Here is a 22,751-nt window from a genome sequence, read left to right as displayed (position 1 = left end):
GCTCCTCCCTTTAGCTAATTCCTCCACAGTCTTACAGTCTTTATTCAAAGTCACTTCCTCAAAACCAGATTGGAGTCCACTCTTACAGGCTCCCATGGTACCTCAGTCACCAGTTCTTTCAATTACTCCTGTACTTCTAGATCATGGGTCAACAAATTAAAGCTCCTTGGCCAAATTAGGCAACTCCCATTCATTTACATATCATCAGTAAATTAGGCAACTCCCATTCATTTACATATCATCAGTGTCAGATTTTGTGCTACAGTGGCAGCTCTGGCCCTCTGTGGTTTGATAACCCCTGTGCTAGGGCAGGAATATGTTCCCCAGTGTGTGTGGCACAAGACTCGGTAAGTTAACTCCCAGCCTCTGTTGCAGGGATTCTGATTCTGGTTACATATTTCAGTTGTTTCTGCTCCTCTTTTGTACTTATTCTGCAAGGAAATGTGGAAAGAACAGAGATAACTTGTATTCTTAAATTACTTATGTTAGTCATCATTAACAATAATGCTTTCTATACTCTGGTATTGCAAGATCCTAAGAGGGGCGCCTGGGTAGCTCAGTTGGTTAAACGTCTGCCTTCTGCCCAAGTCATGATCCCAAGTCATGGTCCCAGGGTCCTGGGATCCAGCCCCGCATTAAGCTCCCTGCTCAGCGGGGAGTCGGTTTCTCCCTCTTCCCCAGCCTCTCCCCACCCCCACTCCCGCTTGTGCTCTCTCTCACTCACTCTCTCTCAAATAAATAAAATTCTTTAAAAAAAAAATAGGAAAGATCCTAAGATTGTTATTTCCTGGGGTGCCTGGGTGGCTCAGTCGTTAAGCGTCTGCCTTCGGCTCAGGTCATGATCCCGGGGTCCTGGGATCGAGCCCCGCATCGAGCTCCCTGCTCGGCAGGAGGCCTGCTTCTTCCTCTCCCACTCACCCTGCTTGTGTTCCCTCTCTCACTGTCTCTGTCTGTCAAATAAATAAAACTTTAAAAAAAAAAAAGTTATTTCCTATAAATGTGGCGTGCACATTAAAATGACGATAGGTAGAGTTAACATTTTCTGTTTTGTGTGTGTGTGTTTTATGTTTTAAGATTTTATTTTTAAGTAATCTCTACACCCAGCGTGGGGCTTGAACTTACAACCCTGAGATCAGTGCATGCTCTACTGACTGAGCCAGCCAGGCATCCCTCACTTTTTCTTTATTTTATCATCTTGATTTGGTTTGATTAGGATTTTTCTTAAAGATTTCTGAATTTAAAAGAACTTGTCTTAAGTGGATTCTGAATACTTCATTTATTAAACTTTCAGGTTTTTGAATTCCAAATTGGGTAGTCACTTGTGAACACTTTTGGAATAGTCCCAGGCTTTTGCTCATAAAATACAGAATGTCTTAGAGTTGAAACTCCACACCAGACTTATGGGGCTGTTCCCCATACCACTAGGCCCTTTCAAACCTAAGCCTTTGCTCATGTTGCTTTTTCCAGATTATTCTCTTAAGTCCTCTCAACTCAGGCATCACCTTTTCTGAGGCATTCTCTGACATCTCTCTCTCATATTGCTCCCGTAGTCCTGGTGTATAACTATAATACAACATTCATTGTGCTTTGTCATAACTTTATTTACAAGTTTTTTGATATAGATTGTGAATTCTACCAAGTAAAACATATTTTACTCATTTTTATATACCCAAGTCCCAGCACAGAGCTTAATCCTATATGTATACGTATATATAGAAGTAAATGTTAATTGAAGCTGGCAGTGAAGGGAATTAACAGACATCTTTTTTTGCTCTGGTCTCCTTTTAATTGCCTCCTACATCATCTTGTTCAAAAGGAGGGACTGCCGAGGGCCTCCCTGTGGCAGTGTGATCCCAGCTCCATTCCTCTCCCAGAGAATGTCATGGTAACGGCCAACCTCTCCCTTTGAGCCACATCTTGGACTGCAGCTGTGCTTCTGCCTGGAGAAGCCTCCCTTCGCTACCCCGTGCCCCTTCTAGACCTGTTTCACTAGCACATTTAACTTACGGTCTGAATGTGGGGAAAATTCAAGAGCATAAGTACTAAATAAAAAACCTGAACTGTGCTGGGCTCAGCTGAGATATCATACATTAATAATAATCATACGCTAATAAAGAGTATTTTTGTTGGGGAATAGTAGCGACTTGCCAACCTCAGCCTGCAGTGCTGCTGCGGAACCCTCCGCACATTTAGCTCCTGCGAGTTGCAGCAAGTCAGGCTTGCTTCTGGCACACCTCTTTTAACTGAAAGTCTTGGCAGTGAGCTAGACTGGAAGCATTCCCCCCACTAGAGCACAGCATGTACTCTATTGCTAACCTAGGCAATGGGAGAAAAGCTGCGTGTAGCACAGAGCACCAGCTGCCTCCCGGGACAGAAAAAAAGCTGTTGTTTTCATCAGGTAGGCTGTCTGTTTCTCTCTGTTAAGTAGACTGGAGGGCATCTGGTCTGCAGGAGCTGGCATTTAATGTGAAGATGTTGAGGCCTTGTAAGACTGAATTTGTGGGTCTGATAGCCTAATTAAAGCAAGCCATGTGTGGGGGCTGCTGTACCCAAATCTATTTTTAATGGCTTAGTTCAGGGCCGGGGCAGGGGGGGTGATGTCAGAATTCAAATTAGAGCACCAGATTTAATTAGTAGTTTTAGATCCTCACTTTCTACAGTACTGAAAGTATATTACCTTAAGGACACAAGTCTTGGGGGAAAAAAGAGCATCAATCTCACCGTAAGACTTGTATCACCACCCTGTGGGGTATGTCACTGTATAGTGTAGCAGCTCTCAAACATTTTAATCTTAGGACCCCCTTTATAAATGTAATTGAAGATTGCAAAGACGTTTATGTGAGTTGTATCTGTTGATGTTTGTGAGATTTTTATACTTTGATGTTTACCAAATAAGAAATTTAAATTGGGTATATTAATTCATTTTGAAATCATAATAAAACACCACCAAAAAAGTAATTATTTTGCAGTATACAGGTATGTTAAATTAACACATCATACACCTTAAACTTACAGTGTTTTATGTCTATTATATGTCAGTAAAGCTGGGGAAAAAATAATAAGCTCACTACATTTTAACATAAATAATACTTTTATAAAAAACAATTGTAATCTTCAAAAGTAGTGAGAAGCGTGACACTGTTCTACTTTTTTTCCCCAAATCTTTTTAAAGATTTTATTTATTTGAGAAAGAGAGTGTGTGCGCAGGAGTGTGAGGGGCGGGGGGCAGAGGGAGAGCAGACTCCACCCAATGCAGGGCTAATCCCACACCCTGCGATCACAACCTGAGCCGAAACCAAGAGTCGACGCGTAACTGACTGAGCCACCCAGGCGCCCCCCAAATCTTTTTAATCTTCATATCTGCTTCTGCATTCAGTGTTGTGATACTGCACATCATACTACCTCTGGAAAACTCCACTGTACACTCATGAGAGATGGGAGGAGGTGGTCCCCTGACCACACTTGGAGACCTACTGATATATTAGAAACAACTGTACAACTGTGACTTCGGAGTGAGACACACTTTAACTCAGACCTCAGCTCTTGCAGTTGGTATTTGTATCAACTTGAACAAGTAACTTTGTGAGTCTGTCATCTCCTTTGTTGAATGGAGAAAGTGCACTGTAACTCCTAGGACAGTGTAGGGGTTAACAGGTGTTCCTTCCTTAAGTGTCTGGAACTTGGTAGAAGTGTGATTACTATTGCTCTGGGCGCTTTTTTTTTTTTTTTTAATTGTTTAAAGGAAAGGCCTGTATTAGTTTTGCTTGGGTTTTGTGTGAGTGTTGTGGGTTGGTTTGTTTCTAATTCTCTTCCTGTGCCTGCTCTCTACATAGAATACGTAAAATTGTTCTGTGGTCCTTATTTTCATATCTCTCTCCCTCTACCAGAAGTCAGCTCCTTGATAACAAACAATCCTATTTATCCTCAAATCCCTAGGTCCAAGCAGAATGTATGTACACAGCAGGCATTCAGTAAAGCTTGAATGGCATCTGAAACCTCAGCCTGAAATTGAACATAAGACCATATCATTGCCTCTCCCTTTCCACCAGAACTCAGTACCTTCAGTTTTGTTTCTTGAGTTCAATCTTAAATTAATTGGTTGTGGTATAAGTTGATATCAGTAAGGTAATTTTCAGAAAAATTAGAGCCATAGCACTTAAGGCTCCTACTAGAGCTCAGACCATTTCAGGTAACTGTTAGCCAGCCTCCTCTTTTTTCCCATCCCACTGCCATCTTTCCCTGGGAAGGTGGCAACAATATGAAAAAGCAAGTAATTTATTTAACAGATATTAGCTGTTCCTGTTTTGTGCAGAGCACCTAGAAGGATATGTTACTTGGTACAGAATCACGAAGTGCCTTCTGATGCTCTCGTGTTGTCATTTATATTTTCATGGTTTTTATTAGCCCTTCAATTAGATTTGGTCTCTAACATCCAGAAGCTTATGGTCTTAGTTGTGGAAAATGGGCACATACACGGTGGACCATAATTCAGGACAAGGTGAGGACTGATGCTGAGTTTATCAGCAGCCAGCTTCAGGATTCCAGAATCTAGAATCTTGATGTTACAATGTGTGTGATGTGTGCTGTTTTTTAAAGTCCTACGAGGCGTGGGGTGCCTGGGTAGGATAGTCATTTAAGCATCTGACTCTCGGTTTCGGCTTGGGCCCTGATCTCATGGTGGTGAGATCCAGCCCTGCGTTGGGCTCCGTGTTCAGTGCAGAGTCTGCTTGAGAGTCTCTCTCCCTCCCCCTCCCTTTATTACGTTTAAATAAATAAATGTAATAAATAAATTCTACAAGGCCCAGAAAACTCCCATGTTATGGTTCTGCCATTTCCAGGCTCTGGATGAGTCCGAAAGCGGGGAAGTAGAAGAAAAAGTTGGGACTGGTTGGTACAAAATTACAGAATGCTAAGGAAAATTAGACCCACAATTCAAATTCACACTCAGTTAACATTTATTGAAACCGTAAACTAGGTTCTTTCCCCTGTGTCATGTAATAGTCTTAACTACTCTACAAGGTAGGTAGTGCTATTCCTGTTTTCCAGATGAAGAAGTTGATATCCAGACAAATTCAATAATTTGCTTAGCTTATATATTTGGTAGATGATGGGACCAGGTTTTGATCTTTTCTCTTAAGCCCAGCAATCTTTGCACTTAACTGTGTTGGCTTTATTTTGTAGGCCATGGAAGTCACTTTCAATTTTTTTTTTTTGCTGGGGAGGTAAATGGTAAAAATAGAGTTATGGTAAAAATAATGTTTCTAAAGAGACCCCTTCTCCACCCAAATGCTCCCAACCAGTAGTCACACAAGTGGCTCAGGTTCATGAAGTGTCGTTTAATCTGTTGGAAAGAATTTACCTTTTGACTCTGTCAGCAGCCAGGCATTAAGTTCACACTTGTTTCCCAAATCTCTTATGAGCGAGTCATATAATCTCACTGCTACGTATCCCTACCTCTGTAATCACTCCTACACTAATTTCTTTCCTCATTCACCCCTTCCTGCCCCCAAATGATAAATGAGATAAAATCCTTTGTTCTACAGTTGACCCTTGAACAACGCAGGGGTTAGGGGCACTGGCCTCCCCCGCAGTCAAAGATCTGCATATAACTTTTGACTCCCTGAAAACTTTACTAATTGCCTACTGTTGGCTGGGATAACATAACATGATAAACTAAATAGTCAATTAACACATTTTGGACGTTATATGTACTATAACCATATTCTTAAAATAAGCTAGAGAAAAGAAAATGTCAAGAAAATCACATGGAAGAGAAAATACATTTACAGTACTCTATGTATTTATCGAATAAAATCTGTGAGTGGACTCATGCAGCTCAAACTCCTGCTGTTGGAGAGTCAACTCTATATAAGAAGTCCAGTGTAATCAATCATCTTTTTAAAGGCACATGAGAGAGGAGTAACCATGGGAGGAGTGGAAAATGGATGCGATGGAGCCATCTGATTCTTACTGTCTCCTCCTTAGGTGGGAATGATTGAGGAGGCAGAACAGTGGCATGTGGCTAAAAGGCTGTTTGTGGAAAGGTTTAAGGGCACTCTGTAAAGTCATGTGTCTCATTTTTTTTTTATTCCCATCTTCCTTCCTTCCCTAGTCATCTTTAGGCAGGCCGTGAGAAGCTGCAGCCATGTCTGATTTTGTGGAAAGCGAAGCCGAAGAGTCAGAGGAAGAGTACAATGATGAAGGCGAAGTGGTGCCCCGAGTCACCAAGAAATTTGTGGAGGAGGAGGATGACGGTGAGGAGGCCCCAGCCTCAAGCTTCTCCCCACTATTGCTAAGCTTTGGATAGTTGGATTCTTGCTGATGAAAGGCTCAGGCTGAGCACAGAAGTTATCACACATGAGGTACCAGCTTGAGAATTTTCAGTAATTTATAGAAAATACTTACTGAGCATCTGCTATATGCCAGGCGCTGTGCCTAGAACTAGAAATATAAAATAAAGACCCTGCTGTCGTGGAGTTTACATTACTGGGAGGGGACAGACAGTAAACCAACAAATAAATACATAGGTAATGTTTTCCTCTTGTAGAGACCTAGGAGTGTTGGTATTTATGTGCCCAGTTTCCTATTTCTCTGGCCAAAGTCAACCATTAGTGACCCTCAGCAGAGTAGAACCATGAAATAGCTTTAAAGACAAAGGTAAACGTAAGTTTTATCAAAAGAATTATGGATAAAAGAAGTAATATAGCCGCTGAATTTATAAACTAAGAGGAAAACAAAGATTATTGGTGGCTCTAAAGCCCCTAGTGTGATTTTGAAGAGCCCAAGTAATTAGGAAAATCATCTTGCCTAAAGACAGATGGTGAACATAGAAAGGAGATCGTCCTTTTCCAGATGCTGCTCCTCTAAGTCAGTGGCCATGTTTTACATCTTTAGATGAGGCTGAAAAGTTAACATGGCACTCATATCCTTAGCTTCAGAGCAGAGAGAGAATCACAGTAAAGCAGGTGGCCCTGCCCCACCTCAGCCCGTTACCCAAACTCCATGCCTCAAACATGCATGTTTTCCAGATGAGGAGGAGGAGGAGGAGAACCTAGATGATCAGGATGAGCAAGGCAATCTGAAAGGCTTTATCAATGATGATGACGATGAAGATGAAGGGGAGGAGGATGAGGGTAGTGACTCTGGTGATTCAGAAGATGATGTTGGCCACAAGAAGAGAAAACGCAGTGAGTAGTCTCTCCTCAGTCAAGCGAGGCTGGGGTGGAAGTTGCAGTGGAGAAGGGGACTCCCCGTCACCATGCGTAACACTTTGTTTTCTCCAGCATCTTTTGATGACCGCCTGGAGGATGATGATTTTGACCTCATTGAGGAGAATTTGGGTGTCAAAGTCAAAAGAGGAGTAAGTGTCATTCTTTGTCTCTGTCCCTGGGATGAAGGAAAAAGGCCTTGAAATTCAGTGATTTCTGGGGGATGAGGCACCTCCAGAACAGTGTGGGAAGCATCAGTGAAGAGAAAGTTGCTCTGTGCCCTTGTGCTGTGGCAACTAGATTTGCATCCCAGTTCTGGGTACCTATTAGAGAAAGGCTTGTCAGAGTTTCAAGGGTGGGCCTTGGTGCTGAAAGAGCATCACGTAATGTGTTCTTTGCCATCCCCTTGGTCAGCAGAACTTTGGTGGGGAAATGGGAATGAGATTAGAAAGCAAGCATCCTTATGCCAGTCCCCTCAGACCCTGATGAGACAGGTTTTCCCACCCCTAGCAAAAATACCGACGTGTCAAAAAAATGTCAGATGACGAAGATGACGACGAGGAGGAATATGGCAAAGAGGAACATGAAAAAGAGGCAATTGCAGAGGAGATCTTCCAGGATGGGGAAGGGGAAGAAGGGCAGGAAGCCGTGGAGGCCCCCATGGCTCCTCCAGAGGAGGAGGAGGAAGATGATGAAGAATCAGGTATGTGGCATCAGGCTGGGAAGCCTGGGTTTGGGTGGGTGTTGGGATTGCTTAGCCCCTACGAGCAGGGTGGGAAACCATTCTTCAGCTACAGGCCCCCAGCATTTGACAGAAAGAAGTTCATTTGCAGGAGCCTCCCTACTCTTCTCCTCACTGGCCACTCACATAGGAACTAAAGCCATTCAGTCCTGGGTCATGCCCTGCCTCTGAGTACTAATCCCTTCCTTCCCTGCCCAGACATTGATGACTTCATTGTGGATGATGATGGACAGCCTCTGAAAAAACCTAAGTGGCGGAAAAAGCTTCCCGGATACACAGATGCGTGAGTGGGGTCTGGTACGGGGTGGTGATAAAGGCATCTGAGTAGACATAGTCAGGAAGGAGGATGTCAGAGGTTTCTGCCAAAAATGGGACGTCCCAGCTCTCAACGTTTTTGCTTCCCCACCTCAGATAACCTTTACTAGGCAGGAATGTCAGACTGCTCCAGAAGCCCTGAGAGCTCTCTGCATTATAGGGCCAGTGTGGGCTCAGGGTGGAGTCACACGTGTGTAGGCCTCCATCCAGCCTCCCTCTACACCTGCAGCTCCGTGTTTATTTATTTATATGTTGGTCTTCTAAGTATAATTTTGTTGCAGGAAAGCTTTTGCTCTAAGGGAAAACTGTAATGTCTTAGGAAAAGATGGATCTGCTGAGCAGAGTATGGACCTATCTGCCCTGTTGCTGTTTGATCCCTGACACTGGCACATACCAACCATGGGCTTTTTTTCTTCCAGAAATATCCCCCAACTAAGTCTTTATTCCACAGTAAATATGCTTTTTTCATTTACCTTTCTCTTAATCTTGTTTCCTTTGGGGCAAGTCAAGGACCTATGCATGGGCTGCATCTCTCTCCTCTCACCAGAACCTGGGCCAACTGCCTCTTGCTGTCACCCACAGGGCCCTGCAGGAAGCCCAGGAGATTTTTGGTGTGGACTTTGACTATGATGAGTTTGAGAAATACAATGAGTATGATGAAGAACTGGAGGAAGAGTATGAGTATGAGGATGATGAGGCTGAGGGTGAGATCCGAGTGCGCCCCAAGAAGACCACCAAGAAACGTGTGAGCCGCAGGAGCATCTTCGAGATGTATGAGCCCAGCGAGCTAGAAAGCAGCCACCTCACAGATCAAGACAATGAAATCCGAGCCACCGACCTGCCTGAGAGGTTCCAGGTAAGAAAGCTCCAGCTTCTGTAACTTCTGCCCATCTGTAATCACTGCCCTGAGCCTCCTTGCTCCAAGTGCTGTAGCAGAGGAACAGTCTAACAACAATCTGATATTGAATGGTATGTAGGAAGTTGGCTTTGAACCCCACCTGACCAGGGGGTGCAGGGAGTCCAGCTCTTAGAGAAGGCTCTTGTGCTGCTTATGGTTCTTGAAATGGCACTCTTTCTTTAGTAGATACATAAGGTATCTACTTCATGCCAGGACAACACTCTTCCAGGGTGCCGGAAATATGTGTCTGGGACACACGTTTCTCTCCTGAAGTGGTATGTGTTTCCCACAGGGGATACAGGATAAAGTCAGTCTCATTGTTGTCTTATCCCCCACAGCTCCGCTCCATCCCAGTTAAGGGGGCTGAAGATGATGAACTAGAAGAAGAAGCTGACTGGATCTACAGGAATGCCTTTGCCACACCAACCATTTCTCTGCAGGTATCCAAAAAAAGATCCTTCTGTTTGACATGAACTGGAAGCCACTTCATCAAGATGAAGACCTCCTCCTCCCATGCCCCAAACGTCTATGTGCCTAGTACAGGACAGTATGAGTGTGTGTATGTGTATGAGAGATTTTTCTGGATTTCATCTGACAAGGTTATCCTTTGACATGAAACAGTTTCACGCATGGTAAGACAAAACAAGTAACAGCATTGTTGCTGTTTCTTTTTTCTTCTGGCTCTAGGAAAGCTGTGATTATCTAGACCGAGGGCAGCCAACCAGCAGCTTCAGTCGAAAAGGGCCCAGCACAATTCAGAAGATTAAAGAAGCCCTGGGCTTCATGCGAAATCAACACTTTGAGGTAGCACCTCAAGCTCTCTAATGGCCCATTGGTTAGAAATTCAGCTGGGGGGGCGCACCTGGGTGGCTCAGTCAGTTGAGTGTCCAGCTCTTGATTTCGGCTCAGGTCCTGATCATGGGATCGAGCCCCACGTCAGGCTCTGCGCTGGGCATGGAACCTGCTTTAGATTGTCTCCATGTCCCTCTGCCCACCCTCACCCCCACCCCCCACTTGTGCGCATGCTCTCTCTCTCTCTCTCAAAAAAAATTCACCTGGGGGTGAGGGAAAGGGGAGCTACCTGTCAGGTGGGGAACCCCCTTCTGTTCTCAGATGTGGTCCGTTGGCTCAAGAGTGTGAGAACCAAAGGAGACGCTAGTGATCAGGAGAACGATGCTACCTATCTGCAGCATTGTTTTCCACTATGGGGGAGAGCACGTGCCCTTAAGGAGCCTGTGAGGGAGGTCAAGCTTCCGACTGTTGAATTTTCTGGTGCTATTTTACCCCTCTGGCAAAGGAGCTCCTTACAGATCTTTCCACTCTGGTTGACTGCAGTCTCCCTGCCATTCTAGGTGCCTTTTATTGCTTTCTACCGTAAGGAGTATGTGGAGCCTGAGTTGCACATCAATGACCTGTGGAGGGTGTGGCAGTGGGATGAAAAGGTAAGATGGATCCGTGCCCCGCTAAGAGGCTGAGGTGTGGATTGGGCACCACTACTACCGGAGCCCAAGCCTCCTATACATACCATGGCAGCCCAAACCTCCCCAGCCTGTCAAGCTCCCCGCCAGGGTCTCCTAGTAAGGAACAGAGCAGCCTCAGGTCTCCAAGGCCAAACACCAGCCCCTACTCCTGCCTTGTCTCCTCCTAGTGGACCCAACTGAGGATCCGCAAAGAGAACCTAACACGGCTATTTGAGAAGATGCAGGCTTATCAGTACGAGCAGATATCCGCTGACCCTGACAAACCCCTTGCTGATGGCATCCGGGCTCTGGATACCACCGACATGGAGAGGTGACGTGTGCAGGGTTTATTCCATTACAAGGAATAAACTCAGACCAAAGGCGGGCCCCCAGGGAGCAGCATAACCTACAAAATCCTCAGCACAGGGCCCGTCCCTTAGAAATCCAATTTGTTCCCACATCAAAAGTGATCTTTCTGGCAGGCAAAATCATCTTAGTTATCTATATTGATGTAAAATGTTAAAAGGATAAGACAGTCATGTTTGCCGATCTGAGAATTCCCTGCATGTAAAGTTACATGGGAAACCAAATTATAACCAGAAAGTGGCTTGATGAGTCTGCAATCAGTGTGGAGTGTGGGAGGGGAGCAGATGACTTCAGTGGCCAGTGTCACGAAGCTGGGGCGGGGGGGGGGGGCGGGGGGCGGACTTCTCAAGGACTCTGAACTTTGCTAGAGATATGATTCTTCAACTTCATCTCCATTTCTAACAACCACCGACCACCATTTGACATATTTCTTCTCTAAGATACCTTGGTTGCAAGTAACTCATGGTCTAGTGGTGCTGTATAGCTCTAATAATTGAAGAATACAGGCACCCATCCCAGTTGGGATCTTGCCTCATGGGAATTGGACCTCTTGTAGCAGAAATGGGTTTATATTCTTACTCAGTGGTAATTGAGGTCTTCTGTTCCTTTCCTCCAGGCTTAAGGATGTGCAGTCAATGGATGAGCTGAAAGATGTCTACAACCATTTCTTGCTTTATTATGGTCGTGATATCCCCAAGATGCAAAATGCTGCCAAGGCCAGCCGCAAGAAGCTGAAGCGTGTACGGGAGGAGGGAGATGAGGAAGGCGAGTGCTGGAAAAGAAAACCCAGGAGGCTTGATGGCCACGCCGTCCCCTAGGATGACCTGGGCTGAGTGCCCTTTGGGGCTTCTCTCTTACATGTGTCAGATCCTCGGGAATGACTGGAAACTGGAGCACTAACTCATGATTTCTTCCCAGGTGAGGGTGAAGAGGCAGAAGATGAGGAGCAGAGGGGCCCAGAGCTCAAACAGGCCTCCCGCCGAGATATGTACACCATCTGCCAGAGCGCTGGGCTAGGTATAAGCTAGTTGCTTTGTGTCCTGGGTTTTGTAGCCATGAGCAAGGGGAGTTCCCTGGTAGTCACTGGTGGGCAGGAAGAGGACTTGACATCTGAGAGGCCAAACACCAGCCCCCCTGCACCCACACCCACCCCACAGTAATGACCAGGCCTTTCCCTAACTTCCTAAAGGAATGGGAAGCTCACATGATCAGAGAGATGGAGTCCATCCTATCTCTGAGATGTTCTTTTAGTAAACTATAATTTCCACCTTAGTTCTGAGCCCAGGAGTCACAGAAAATTCTTGTTTCTCCTGCCTCATAACAGCCTGTCAGGTGCTTAAAGGCAGTTTTACTATTCCTTGTAAACTTCCTGGTCCTGCTTTTTCATGACCTTTTTAAAGTCTAGTGCCCAGAATTGCTGCTCTGGATTCAGAGAGCAAAGAAATTTGTCAGCCCAGCTGTTGTCTTACCTTTCACCCTCTTGTTTGCTTCAGATGGTCTGGCCAAAAAGTTTGGGCTTACTCCGGAGCAATTTGGGGAAAACCTCCGGGACAGCTATCAGCGGCACGAGACAGAGCAGTTCCCTGCAGAGCCTTTGGAGCTGGCCAAGGATTACGTTTGCAGGTAGGCGTACAGCAAGTGACTGGCAGGAGGAAGGGCCTGAGGGCCAGACACTGTCATCCTGCAGCTGCCCCATTTTCCCCACAGCCAGTTCCCTACGCCAGAAGCTGTGCTGGAAGGTGCCCGCTACATGGTAGCCCTGCAGATTGCCCGAGAGCCCCTTGTCCGACAGGTGCTGAGGCAGACCTTCCAGGAGAGAGCCAAGCTCAATATAACCCCCACCAAGAAAGGTAGAAAGGTGAGCTGGGTGAAGGGTTTTGATCCAAGACATAGCCCAGCTCTGTGTCAACTGAACTGAGTTTCTTGCTTTAGTGCACAGCTGAGCCATCTGCCTGTGAGCAGGGAGGCAGTCTTTTCTCCCAAGGTCAAGCCAGCTTATCTGAGCCTTCTCTAAGAGCTGGACTCCCTGCATCCCCTGGTCAGGGCATCAGTAGGCTGATAATTCCTCTTGATGTCTGCAGGATGTGGATGAGGCCCACTACGCTTATTCCTTCAAATACTTAAAGAACAAGCCTGTTAAGGAACTGAGAGATGACCAGTTCCTCAAGATATGCTTGGCTGAAGATGAAGGGCTACTCACCATTGACATCAGTATAGACATGAAGGGGGTAGAAGGGTAAGCAAAGCTCTGGGGTGGGGGCTCTTTGAGGAAGGGCTCGATGAGGGAGGGGTCCTTCAAGAATGTGAACCGCAGTTTTAGAGTTGAGCGAGTCATTGTCCCTGGCTCACTCAAGGTTTGTGGACATCTGAGTATCCCCTGTCCTCCATCCCCGACACTGCCGTGTTGTCTCTCCTCAGCTACGGCAATGACCAGACATATTTCGAAGAGATCAAACAGTTTTACTATCGAGATGAGTTCAGCCACCAGGTGCAGGAGTGGAACCGGCAGCGCACTATGGCCATCGAACGAGCTTTGCAGCAGTTCCTCTATGTGCAGATGGCCAAAGAACTCAAGAACAAGCTGCTGGCCGAAGCCAAAGAATATGTCATAAAGGTGAAGACAGAAACTCATGGTCTTTGGTCCTGTGATTTCCCCAAACTAGAGCTGAGAGTGCAGGAACTCCTTAATAGTAGTCTTCTAGCTAATGGAGAAACACTGAGGGGAGGGGGAGGGTAATCACAGGGAGCGCAAACAAGGCCATGGATCACTCCAAAACCTCCCCATTTGAACAGCCTCTTGGCTTGCCACCCCCAATCCAAACATTCTTTGTTTATATTACTGTTCTCTGCGTACTCCCCTGTTTCCAAAAGCAAGGTATGCCTTAGCACCATAAGCCCGCCAAGGGCTAGGAGCAAGTGCGCATGTCAGTACAACCTTGGCACATGCGCACCTGCATCTGTTTCCATGGCACACTTGGTGAGCCTCTCGGCCCTAGTGTCTGGTGTGTCTCCTCCTCAGGCCTGTAGTCGCAAACTCTACAACTGGTTGAGGGTTGCACCCTACCGGCCAGATCAACAGGTAGAGGAAGATGATGACTTTATGGATGAGAACCAAGGGAAGGGCATCCGCGTCCTAGGCATCGCTTTCTCCTCTGCCAGGTACCTGCTCGTTCGTGCCTGCCCAGCCTCACCCCTTCCCTGACTTCCTAATCTCATTCTTTTCTTAGTTATATTCTCTTATTTCTGATTGTTGCACTATTCTTTTCCGGTCTGGTTGTCAGAGATCACCCTGTGTTCTGCGCCCTGGTCAACGGCGAAGGAGAAGTGACAGACTTCCTTCGGCTGCCCCATTTTACCAAACGGCGAACTGCATGGAGAGAGGAAGAACGGGAAAAGAAGGCAAGTGGCTGGGACGGGGTAACCAAGTGTACACCTTAAGTACATTTTACAATTCCATGGGGATATATGTTTATGGTCTACGCAACGTCCCATGCAAGACCCTCGTTATCTCTACCTGGTTGCTGAACCCTGGAGTCCTGGGAGAAGCCTCACTTCCATAAGCAGTAGATGGCGCTCAAGTTGTGGTGCAGAATTTACTTCTGGCTGGAGGCCAAGTCCTAGGCCTTGTGTGCTTCTGGGAGTTGCCATTATGGCCTCAGTTCTTACCAGCATCTGGGTCATCCTGTTCCAGCAGCTGAAAGCCAGTGAGGCATTAAGCCAACCTTTTCCCAGCTTTAGCCTTTCAGTGTTTTTTTTCAAGGAAGGAGAAATTTGAATTCATCTCACTTATATGTTTCTGAATTTTTTTTAACCTAATGGTATCTTTCCATTTTGCCAAGAGAGGTGCATCCTAAAGTAATTTTTAACAACCTTTTTTTTTTAAGATTTTATTTATTTGAGAGAGCAAGAGAAATAGAGAAAGCATAAGCAGGGGGGAGAAGGAGAAGCAGGTAGGGAGCCCGACGTCAGGCTCAATTCCAGGACCCTGGGATCATGACCTGAGCGGAAGGCAGACGCTTAACCTACTGAGCCACCCAGGCACCCCATTAACAATCATTTTTTAAAAAGAAAACACTGAAATGAGATTAGAATAGTCCTGACAACCAAATAGTGGTTTATGTTAGCAAAACCCAAGTATGTTTGGATCAGTCAGAGGAGCATGGGACTCTTGATCTCAAGGTTGTTGAGATCAAGCCCCACGTTGAGTGTAAAGATAACTAAAAAGGAAGGAAAGGAAGAAAAGGAAGACCCAAGTGTGTTTTGTTTTGTTTTGTTTGTTTGTTTTTGTTTTGTTTTTTGGGTTTTTTTTTTTAAAGATTTTATTTATTTATTTGACAGAGACAGAGGTAGCGAGAGCAGGAACACAAGCAGCGGGAGGGGGAGAGGGAGAAGCAGGCTTCCCCCCGAGGAGGGAGCCCGATGTGGGACTCGATCCCAGGACCCTGGGATCATGACCTGAGCCGAAGGCAGACGCTTAACGACTGAGCCACCCAGGCGCCCCTGTTTTGTTTGTTTTTTAAAGATTTTATTTATTTATTTGAGAGAGAGAGCACATGAGAGGGGGGAGGGTCAGAGGGAGAAACAGACTCCCCGCTGAGCAGGGAGCCCGATGCCGGACTCGATCCTGGGACTCCAGGATCATGACCTGAGCCGAAGGCAGTCGCTTAACCAACTGAGCCACCCAGGCGCCCGACCCAAGTGTGTTTGACCACAACCAACTATGAGCCAGAAGAAGAGTAACTTTAGAAAATGTTAATGGATGTATGACATTCAAACCAGAGATCTTAGTTTCCTTGTTTTATGTTTCAGTTAGACAGTGTGTGTGCATCGTGTCTAACTTGGACCTTACCATTCTCTGGTCTTAAAAGGTCTTGGCGCTACTTAGGGAGAGAAAACTGTTAAAGATCTCCCTATCTTCAGAGCCATTTAGTTCCAGTTTTATTTCAATCCAGGCTCAAGACATTGAAACCCTAAAGAAATTTCTTCTGAACAAAAAGCCTCATGTGGTGACAGTTGCAGGAGAAAACAGGTAGGGGCACCAGGGGATCAGACTAAATTAACTGATCCCTTCTTATTGAATCTGGCATATGCCTCTAACAAAGCGGGCATATGCCTCTGTAGACCCTTGGTAAATTTCCCATCCCCGGGGGGGTAGTTCTTTGTTTTCAAAGCCCTTTCCCTACCACCCTACCCCCATCCCAGCCCTGAGTCTGTCTATTCCTGAGAAACAATTCAGAAAGAGCCCTGACCCAAAACCCCTCATCCCTCCAGGGACGCCCAGATGTTGATTGAAGATGTGAAGCGCATTGTGCATGAGCTGGACCAGGGCCAACAGCTGTCCTCTATTGGGGTGGAGCTGGTTGATAATGAGTTGGCCATTCTCTATATGAACAGCAAGAAATCGGAGGTAATGCTGGAGCCCCCATTCTTGGGACCTGAACAAGTAAGAGCTGTCAATCCCAGGGAAGTTTAATAGGGAAACGAGAGTGATCAAGGGCACAGGACTGCACTTATTCACTTACCCACGTGGGGGTGCTTCATTTTGCCAGTCATGGCTCAGATTGGGAGCCCTGCAGATTAAATTGGCCCCAGAGAAGACGAGAAAGTGACTTAAGGCTAGAACACTTTGGATTTCCTTTTGTTGTTCAGAGCTAATGGAACTTAATGGTCCTACTGGTCCTCATTTGACTCTAGGCAGAGTTCCGGGATTACCCTCCAGTGCTGAGACAAGCCGTCTCCCTGGCCCGGCGCATCCAGGACCCTCTGATTGAATTTGCCCAGGTGTGCAGCTCTGATGAAGACATCCTATGTCTCAAGTTTCATCCCTTGCAGGTGAGTAGAGTTTTGAGAGGCAAGCCTGGGCGGACAGAATGGCACAGGAACCTTACCCCTGCCTGCTCTGTGTCCACAGGAGCACGTGGTGAAAGAGGAGCTGCTCAACGCCTTGTACTGTGAATTTATCAACCGAGTCAATGAGGTTGGTGTCGATGTCAACCGTGCCATCGCCCACCCGTACAGCCAGGCCTTGATCCAGTATGTCTGTGGCCTGGGACCTCGAAAAGGGACCCATCTCCTCAAGGTAGGATGGGGTTGAATCAGAAAATTAAAGTTCCCATTTCACTGAGCCTTTACACTCTGCCAGCATGATTTGACAAAAGACCAAGGTCAGAGAGATAAAGGGGCTTGACCAGAGTCCAGCTCGTGAGAGTCCAAGTCAGACTTGAGACCCAGGTGGCCACAGCTGTGCTCTTCACTACTATACTATGGGAAAGATAGCCATAAACCAAGATTTTAAAATGGATGGAAGAAAGTGAGAAGAGTACCAGACACAAACCTCAGGATAATGGTTTATTACAGTGGGAAAAAAAGGGCTTTCAGTCAGGAGTTGGTGGGGGGAAGGGGTATGCAGGGAGCTTTAGAAGTATTAGTAATATTCTTTAAGATGAGTGATGGGTACTTGGGTATATATTTTATCATTAACTTTTTTTTTTTTTTTAAGATTTTTTGGGTTGGGGGGCGCCTGGGTGGCTCAGTTGGTTAAGTGACTGCCTTAGGCTCAGGTCATGATCCCGGGGTTCCAGGATGGAGTCCCATATCGGGCTCCCTGCTCAGTGGGGAGTCTGCTTCTCCCTCTGACCCTCCCCCCTCTCATGCTCTCTCTCTCTCTCACTCACTCATTCTCTCTCTCTCTCAAATAAATAAAATCTTTAAAAAAAAAAAGATTTTTTATTTTTTTAAGTAATACCTACACCCAACATGGGATTCGAACTCACAACCCCGAGATCAGGAGTCACGTGCTCTTCCAACTGAGCCAGCCAGGTGCCCCATTTTATTGTTAATTTTAAGCCATACATTAGTTATGTATTATTTTTGGCAGGTTAACTTAGTTCACTAAAATAATTTTTTTAAAGACAGACAGTATGGAATAGTGCCCAGTTAGATATTGAGGCATGGGGACAGAGTTTCCATCACGGAGGGTTTCCCAGGAACCTGAAAGCAGGCGGGGAGAGTGGGGCCTGCCTGCTGCTCTGGCTCACTCCACACCTCTCCCCTAGATCCTGAAGCAAAACAACACCAGGCTCGAGAGCCGGACCCAGCTGGTCACCATGTGCCACATGGGTCCCAAAGTCTTCATGAATTGTGCTGGCTTCCTCAAGATTGACACGGCCTCCCTGGGGGACAGGTGATGCCCTCTGCCTGGGTGGGCCAGGAGGAATTCCCTTGGGCTTTGCTTTGGGGATTCAGGGAATTAGGGCTGTCAAAGGGCCCGAGGTATTTGAATTAAATATTTTAAAGCAAAGGTGAGGAACCTTTATTAAGTCAAGAGCCTCTGACCTATGGAAAAGATCGGTTCAATTATGTGAAGTTTTTTTTGTGTGAGAAAAACCTAAAAAGAACCAACTTACTTTTTAAATTAAGGACAGGAAACATACAAGGCTTTGTTCAGTAAACACAAACATGTTCTGTTATGATCTGCCATGATTAGATAAGGGTGGGACTAGCAGGGGCAATGGAAAAGGAGTGTGGGGGTATGAGGAAATAAGGAAGGGGGAGAGAGATTCGGTATGTTTTGAGATGATGTTATTGAGAGAAAGTTCTATTCACTTGGACTTTGGACTTCACTATTGACCTCTTCCTCTCCAGAAGTTATCAACTCAGTCTTTGGAGGATCTTTTCCACGGGCACATAGCTCCTCATTCAGTAATGGAAATCAGTGGGGAAATAGGCTTCAAGTTCTAAAACTTCATTTTCCACCCAGCTTTGCTGTAACACTCCACGAATAACATAGGTCCATGTGAGTGCACGGGCGAGACCAGCCTGGGAAGGCTTTATGGGGGAAAATAGCTGCCAGCAAATTGTCAGAAGTCTTTTTCCCCCTTCTTGTTTTATCTTATTATAACACTTATTTAAGTTCGTGATATAAAATTCAATGTATAGCAGTATTATGCAGAAAGTGGAAGTCCCCCATAATCCCACCCCCCAGAGATAACTACCATAACAATTTGGTGTATACTACAACGTTCCTAAATTTTATTTTTGCTATGCATTTACTAACTACCCATTTACTACAAAAATGGGGTCATACGGTTCATAGTGTTTTGCAGTGCATTCTTCACGTATCAGTATATTGTGGTCATCTCTCCATGTCAGCACACATAGACCTACCTCATTATTTTTAATGGCTGTATAGTACTCCATTGTATGGAGGTACCCTAATTTATTTAACCAGTTCCCCATTGGTGGACATTTGGGTTGTTGCTAGAAGCTTCTCGTTCTATATCCTTGCCCCTTTTCTGCCTTTCCTTCAGCACTGACTCATACATTGAAGTTCTTGATGGTTCCCGAGTCCACCCTGAGACCTATGAGTGGGCCAGGAAGATGGCAGTGGATGCTCTCGAATATGATGAATCAGCTGAGGACGCCAACCCTGCAGGAGCCCTCGAAGAGATCTTGGAAAACCCAGAGCGACTCAAGGACCTGGACCTTGATGCCTTTGCAGAAGAACTGGAGAGGCAGGTGGGTGACAGTGTAGAGGCCTGGCACAGAAATCATCCCAAGTGCCCTGGTTGGGAGGAGACCTAGGCAGCAAGTCTCAAGAAAACCTCTGATATTGTTAACATGGGAAACTCGATTCTCTCTTCTCCCTCCCCAGGCTATACTGGGTTTTTCAAGTGTTCAGTCTACTTATTAAGGAGCCAAGGAAGTCTCAAACTGCTGTGGCTACTACAGGGGGGTTGGGGCAATAGTCAAGTTTCCTTCTAAGCCTTCTCTCCTCCTCTCCAATAGCACAGCTTTGCATGTGTCTATTTCACACATTAGGGTTTTCTGAGGCATTTTTATTCTAGAACATTGCATGATTAAGAGAAGGTTTGAAAATTTCCTGTCATAAATGTTGAAGGGGGAAAAAAAGAAGAGAAGCTCTGACAGGGGCCAACTGGCCTATTCCTTTCATTGAAAGCCCCTGTGGCTCCAGTTGGGGAATGGTTGCAAGGTTCTTTCTGATGGGCTTCTTCCGCAGGGCTACGGTGACAAACACATCACCCTGTACGACATCCGGGCGGAGCTGAGCTGCCGGTATAAGGACCTCCGTACAGCCTACCGCTCTCCCAACACAGAGGAAATCTTCAATATGTTAACCAAAGAAACACCAGAGACCTTCTACATTGGTAAATTCTGGGTCTAGTTTTCAGTTGGAGAAGGATATGTAAGGGTGGGGGGGTGCATTTACTATATACATTCAAACCAAGCCATGATTCCAACAGAATGAGGCAGGTCTGTAGGGGGAAAAAACCAGGGGAGCCTGTAAGAAGATTATAACTATAAAGCCCTGGACTAGGAGTCAAAACTGAGTCCAGGGTCAGACTGTGCCTTTAACCTGCTGCTGCAGGATCTTGAGGGAATCACTCATAGAGGCTTCCATGTTCTCCCGTCATCAAATCAGGGGAAGATTTGCCTTCTCAAGGATGTGAGGGAAATCTGTGGAGATGCTGTAAGACAGATGTTCTGTCACTAAAAAGTCAGTGGGAAGGAGTTACCCCTCCAGTTTTCTTAGCCTGTTCCCCATTCTTTTCTTTCCTTCCCTATCCTCGCCCTTTCCCGCAGGAAAGCTCATCATCTGCAACGTCACTGGCATTGCCCACAGGCGTCCCCAGGGTGAGAGCTATGACCAAGCAATCCGCAATGATGAGACAGGGCTCTGGCAGTGCCCCTTCTGTCAGCAAGACAATTTCCCTGAACTAAGTGAGGTACGTGCTGCCGTGTTACTGTGGTCACTGGAGTTCCTCGATTGAATGTTCTCTATGCCCTAGAAAGGAGTCAAGAATTGGGCTGTTTTAGGTGGTGCTCTTAACCAAACAAATAACACAAGAGAGGGAAGAGGACTAGAACACATACAGGTCTAATGTGAAGTCCCTTGGAATGCTGGTCCGAAATCTGTGTGCGTCCTTCTATTCTGGCTCAGCCTTTAATCCGAGTTTCTCATTCTCTGGGGATCTAACTCAACCAGATTGGAGAAACAAAGACGTGCATTTCTTACAGGGGAGGCACAGTGTCCCCGTACATGCTAGTTAGAAGGTATCTATAGGCTGTCTTGAATTTTTTCCATTTTCCACACACATTTTAATTTGTCCCACTTTCTTCTAGACATTATCTGCCTCTCTGATGGTCGGAAGTCATTAAAGCCACCCTGAACGCTTTTTCTGAGTCTTCAAATGTTATCAGGCAGTCTGTGAAAGAGATAATTTCTGAACTTTACCTAATAAAGGAAGCTGGTGGGATTTGTCCAGGTTATAAGAAAGCCAGGGGGCGCCTGGTTCACTGAAATGGGTTGTTCTGCGGAGACTGGCATGTATATTTCTTGTGTCTGAACAAAGTGGGAGAAGGGGCCTCAGTCGCAGCTAGAGAGATGTATAGATTCGATTTAACATGAAGGATAGCTCTGATGGCCAGTGGTGCCAGCCACTGACATCATTTATGAGTCAAGGAACATCAGGGATGTTCGGAATCTGTGTTGGTGGGTGGCTGAGTCATTGTGTTTTCAGACCACATTGCCAGGTGTTATGGTAAGAAATTGCAGTGCTCTGGCAGCTCTTTTTTGAACATGTGATCTCCAGAATCTTAATGACCAAGCTCCTCTCCTGATGTACTTTTCAGGTCTGGAACCACTTTGACAGCGGTTCATGCCCAGGCCAGGCCATTGGGGTCAAAACACGGCTAGACAATGGTGTCACCGGCTTCATCCCCACCAAGTTCCTCAGTGACAAAGTGGTAAAGCGGCCGGAGGAGCGAGTGAAGGTAGATGAACGACCGGGCTAAGGCATCTAGTGGGGCTTTCAGCCGCCCAAATTGGGTGCTCCGGAACTTTGGGCAGTGCCCCCCAAAAGTGAGGCTCTGTTCCCAGTGGCTGCTGGTAGGGAGAGAGTGTCAAGAGGATTTATAACTAATTGAAAGAAGCCAGGGTGAGAAGCATGTGAATGAGGAGCAGCTTTTGTTCACTGCCTTTGTGAGATTTCACTGGGTTGCCAGCCCTTCAGGGGAGGGCTCTCTCTTCCTGTGTGGGAAGCTGGGCTTTAGTCTGCAGGCAGGAAGCAGGGCCCAGCATTTCATGCTGTGAAACAGAAAGGGTAAGCTCTCTTTCTGTGCTAGTCTTCTCCTGCCAGCTGCCATCTATTATTGCACCCACTAGATACCAGCACTTGACATTTACGTCTGTTGTCTCCAATCTCACAACATGATGGGGAAGGAAATGGGACCTTCTTTTTCCAGAGAAATTTGAGTGTCTTTTCCAGGATCACCCAGTTAGTTGGTGACATGGCTGGTACCAGATCTGCCAAATGCTGTGGTTCTAAGTGTCATGAACCCCTGAGAACCATGGAGTTGGGAAGGTTGGGGAAAGATCTTCCTGAAAAAGGAAGCTAGGGAGAGTTTCGAAAGGAGAGCCATGCCGTGTGACTGGCTCGCGCCGCTGTTTCGAAGAAAGACACAAGTCAAGGGGAAAGCACAGAAAGCTCTTATATTGCCTCCCCTCCAAAAAGGGCAGCCAGACTTTGATTGCACCCCAGGAGCAGTAATTAGGTAACTTTATGGGAGAAGGGGAGAGTGCCAGTGGCAGGGTAGACACAGTCAGCCCCAGTTGGTTTTCCTGCCTAGAATGAGAGGCATCTGTGCAGGGCATGGCCCGTGTTCTGCAGACCAGACTCAGCACTGAGCTCCTGATCAGTCACTTGCTAGCTGGCTGGCTTTAGGCAAGTCACTGTCCCGTC

General features: G+C 46.2%; 1 protein-coding gene and 1 non-coding gene across 5 annotated transcripts in view; one reads left to right on the top strand and one right to left on the bottom strand.

The window, feature by feature from the left end:
* Positions 1–22,751, top strand: part of SUPT6H (SPT6 homolog, histone chaperone and transcription elongation factor) — a 32,214-nt gene that overhangs the window by 3,448 nt on the left and 6,015 nt on the right. For 3 of the 4 annotated variants that reach the window (XM_064582927.1, XM_064582926.1, XM_064582928.1), the window contains exons 2-28: positions 6,113–6,254; positions 7,029–7,187; positions 7,284–7,360; positions 7,719–7,911; positions 8,149–8,233; positions 8,848–9,121; positions 9,502–9,603; positions 9,851–9,967; positions 10,516–10,605; positions 10,812–10,954; positions 11,606–11,754; positions 11,908–12,006; positions 12,483–12,612; positions 12,697–12,847; positions 13,071–13,225; positions 13,408–13,603; positions 14,009–14,148; positions 14,271–14,388; positions 15,858–16,018; positions 16,261–16,396; positions 16,684–16,821; positions 16,901–17,068; positions 18,045–18,172; positions 19,299–19,506; positions 20,009–20,156; positions 20,593–20,735; positions 21,643–21,783. In XM_064582927.1, the coding sequence (XP_064438997.1) occupies positions 6,146–6,254; positions 7,029–7,187; positions 7,284–7,360; positions 7,719–7,911; positions 8,149–8,233; positions 8,848–9,121; positions 9,502–9,603; positions 9,851–9,967; positions 10,516–10,605; positions 10,812–10,954; positions 11,606–11,754; positions 11,908–12,006; positions 12,483–12,612; positions 12,697–12,847; positions 13,071–13,225; positions 13,408–13,603; positions 14,009–14,148; positions 14,271–14,388; positions 15,858–16,018; positions 16,261–16,396; positions 16,684–16,821; positions 16,901–17,068; positions 18,045–18,172; positions 19,299–19,506; positions 20,009–20,156; positions 20,593–20,735; positions 21,643–21,783 (3,858 nt within the window). In that variant the 5' untranslated portion in view covers positions 6,113–6,145. The remainder of the gene's footprint in view (positions 1–6,112; positions 6,255–7,028; positions 7,188–7,283; positions 7,361–7,718; positions 7,912–8,148; positions 8,234–8,847; positions 9,122–9,501; positions 9,604–9,850; positions 9,968–10,515; positions 10,606–10,811; positions 10,955–11,605; positions 11,755–11,907; positions 12,007–12,482; positions 12,613–12,696; positions 12,848–13,070; positions 13,226–13,407; positions 13,604–14,008; positions 14,149–14,270; positions 14,389–15,857; positions 16,019–16,260; positions 16,397–16,683; positions 16,822–16,900; positions 17,069–18,044; positions 18,173–19,298; positions 19,507–20,008; positions 20,157–20,592; positions 20,736–21,642; positions 21,784–22,751) is intronic. The other variant, XM_045889489.3, reaches the window with a different exon arrangement.
* TRNAR-CCU (transfer RNA arginine (anticodon CCU)) lies at positions 17,738–17,810 on the bottom strand. Its single transcript has one exon. It is a non-coding gene; the product is annotated as a tRNA-Arg (tRNA).

This window comes from Mirounga angustirostris, unplaced genomic scaffold (genome assembly GCF_029215605.1).
Source record: "Mirounga angustirostris isolate CCGP_5_RB_7025 unplaced genomic scaffold, mMirAng1.0.hap1 SCAF_17, whole genome shotgun sequence".
Taxonomy (NCBI): Eukaryota; Metazoa; Chordata; class Mammalia; order Carnivora; family Phocidae; genus Mirounga; species Mirounga angustirostris.
The sequence above is the reverse complement of the archived record's forward strand: the minus strand, read 5'-3'. Positions and strand labels throughout refer to the sequence as shown.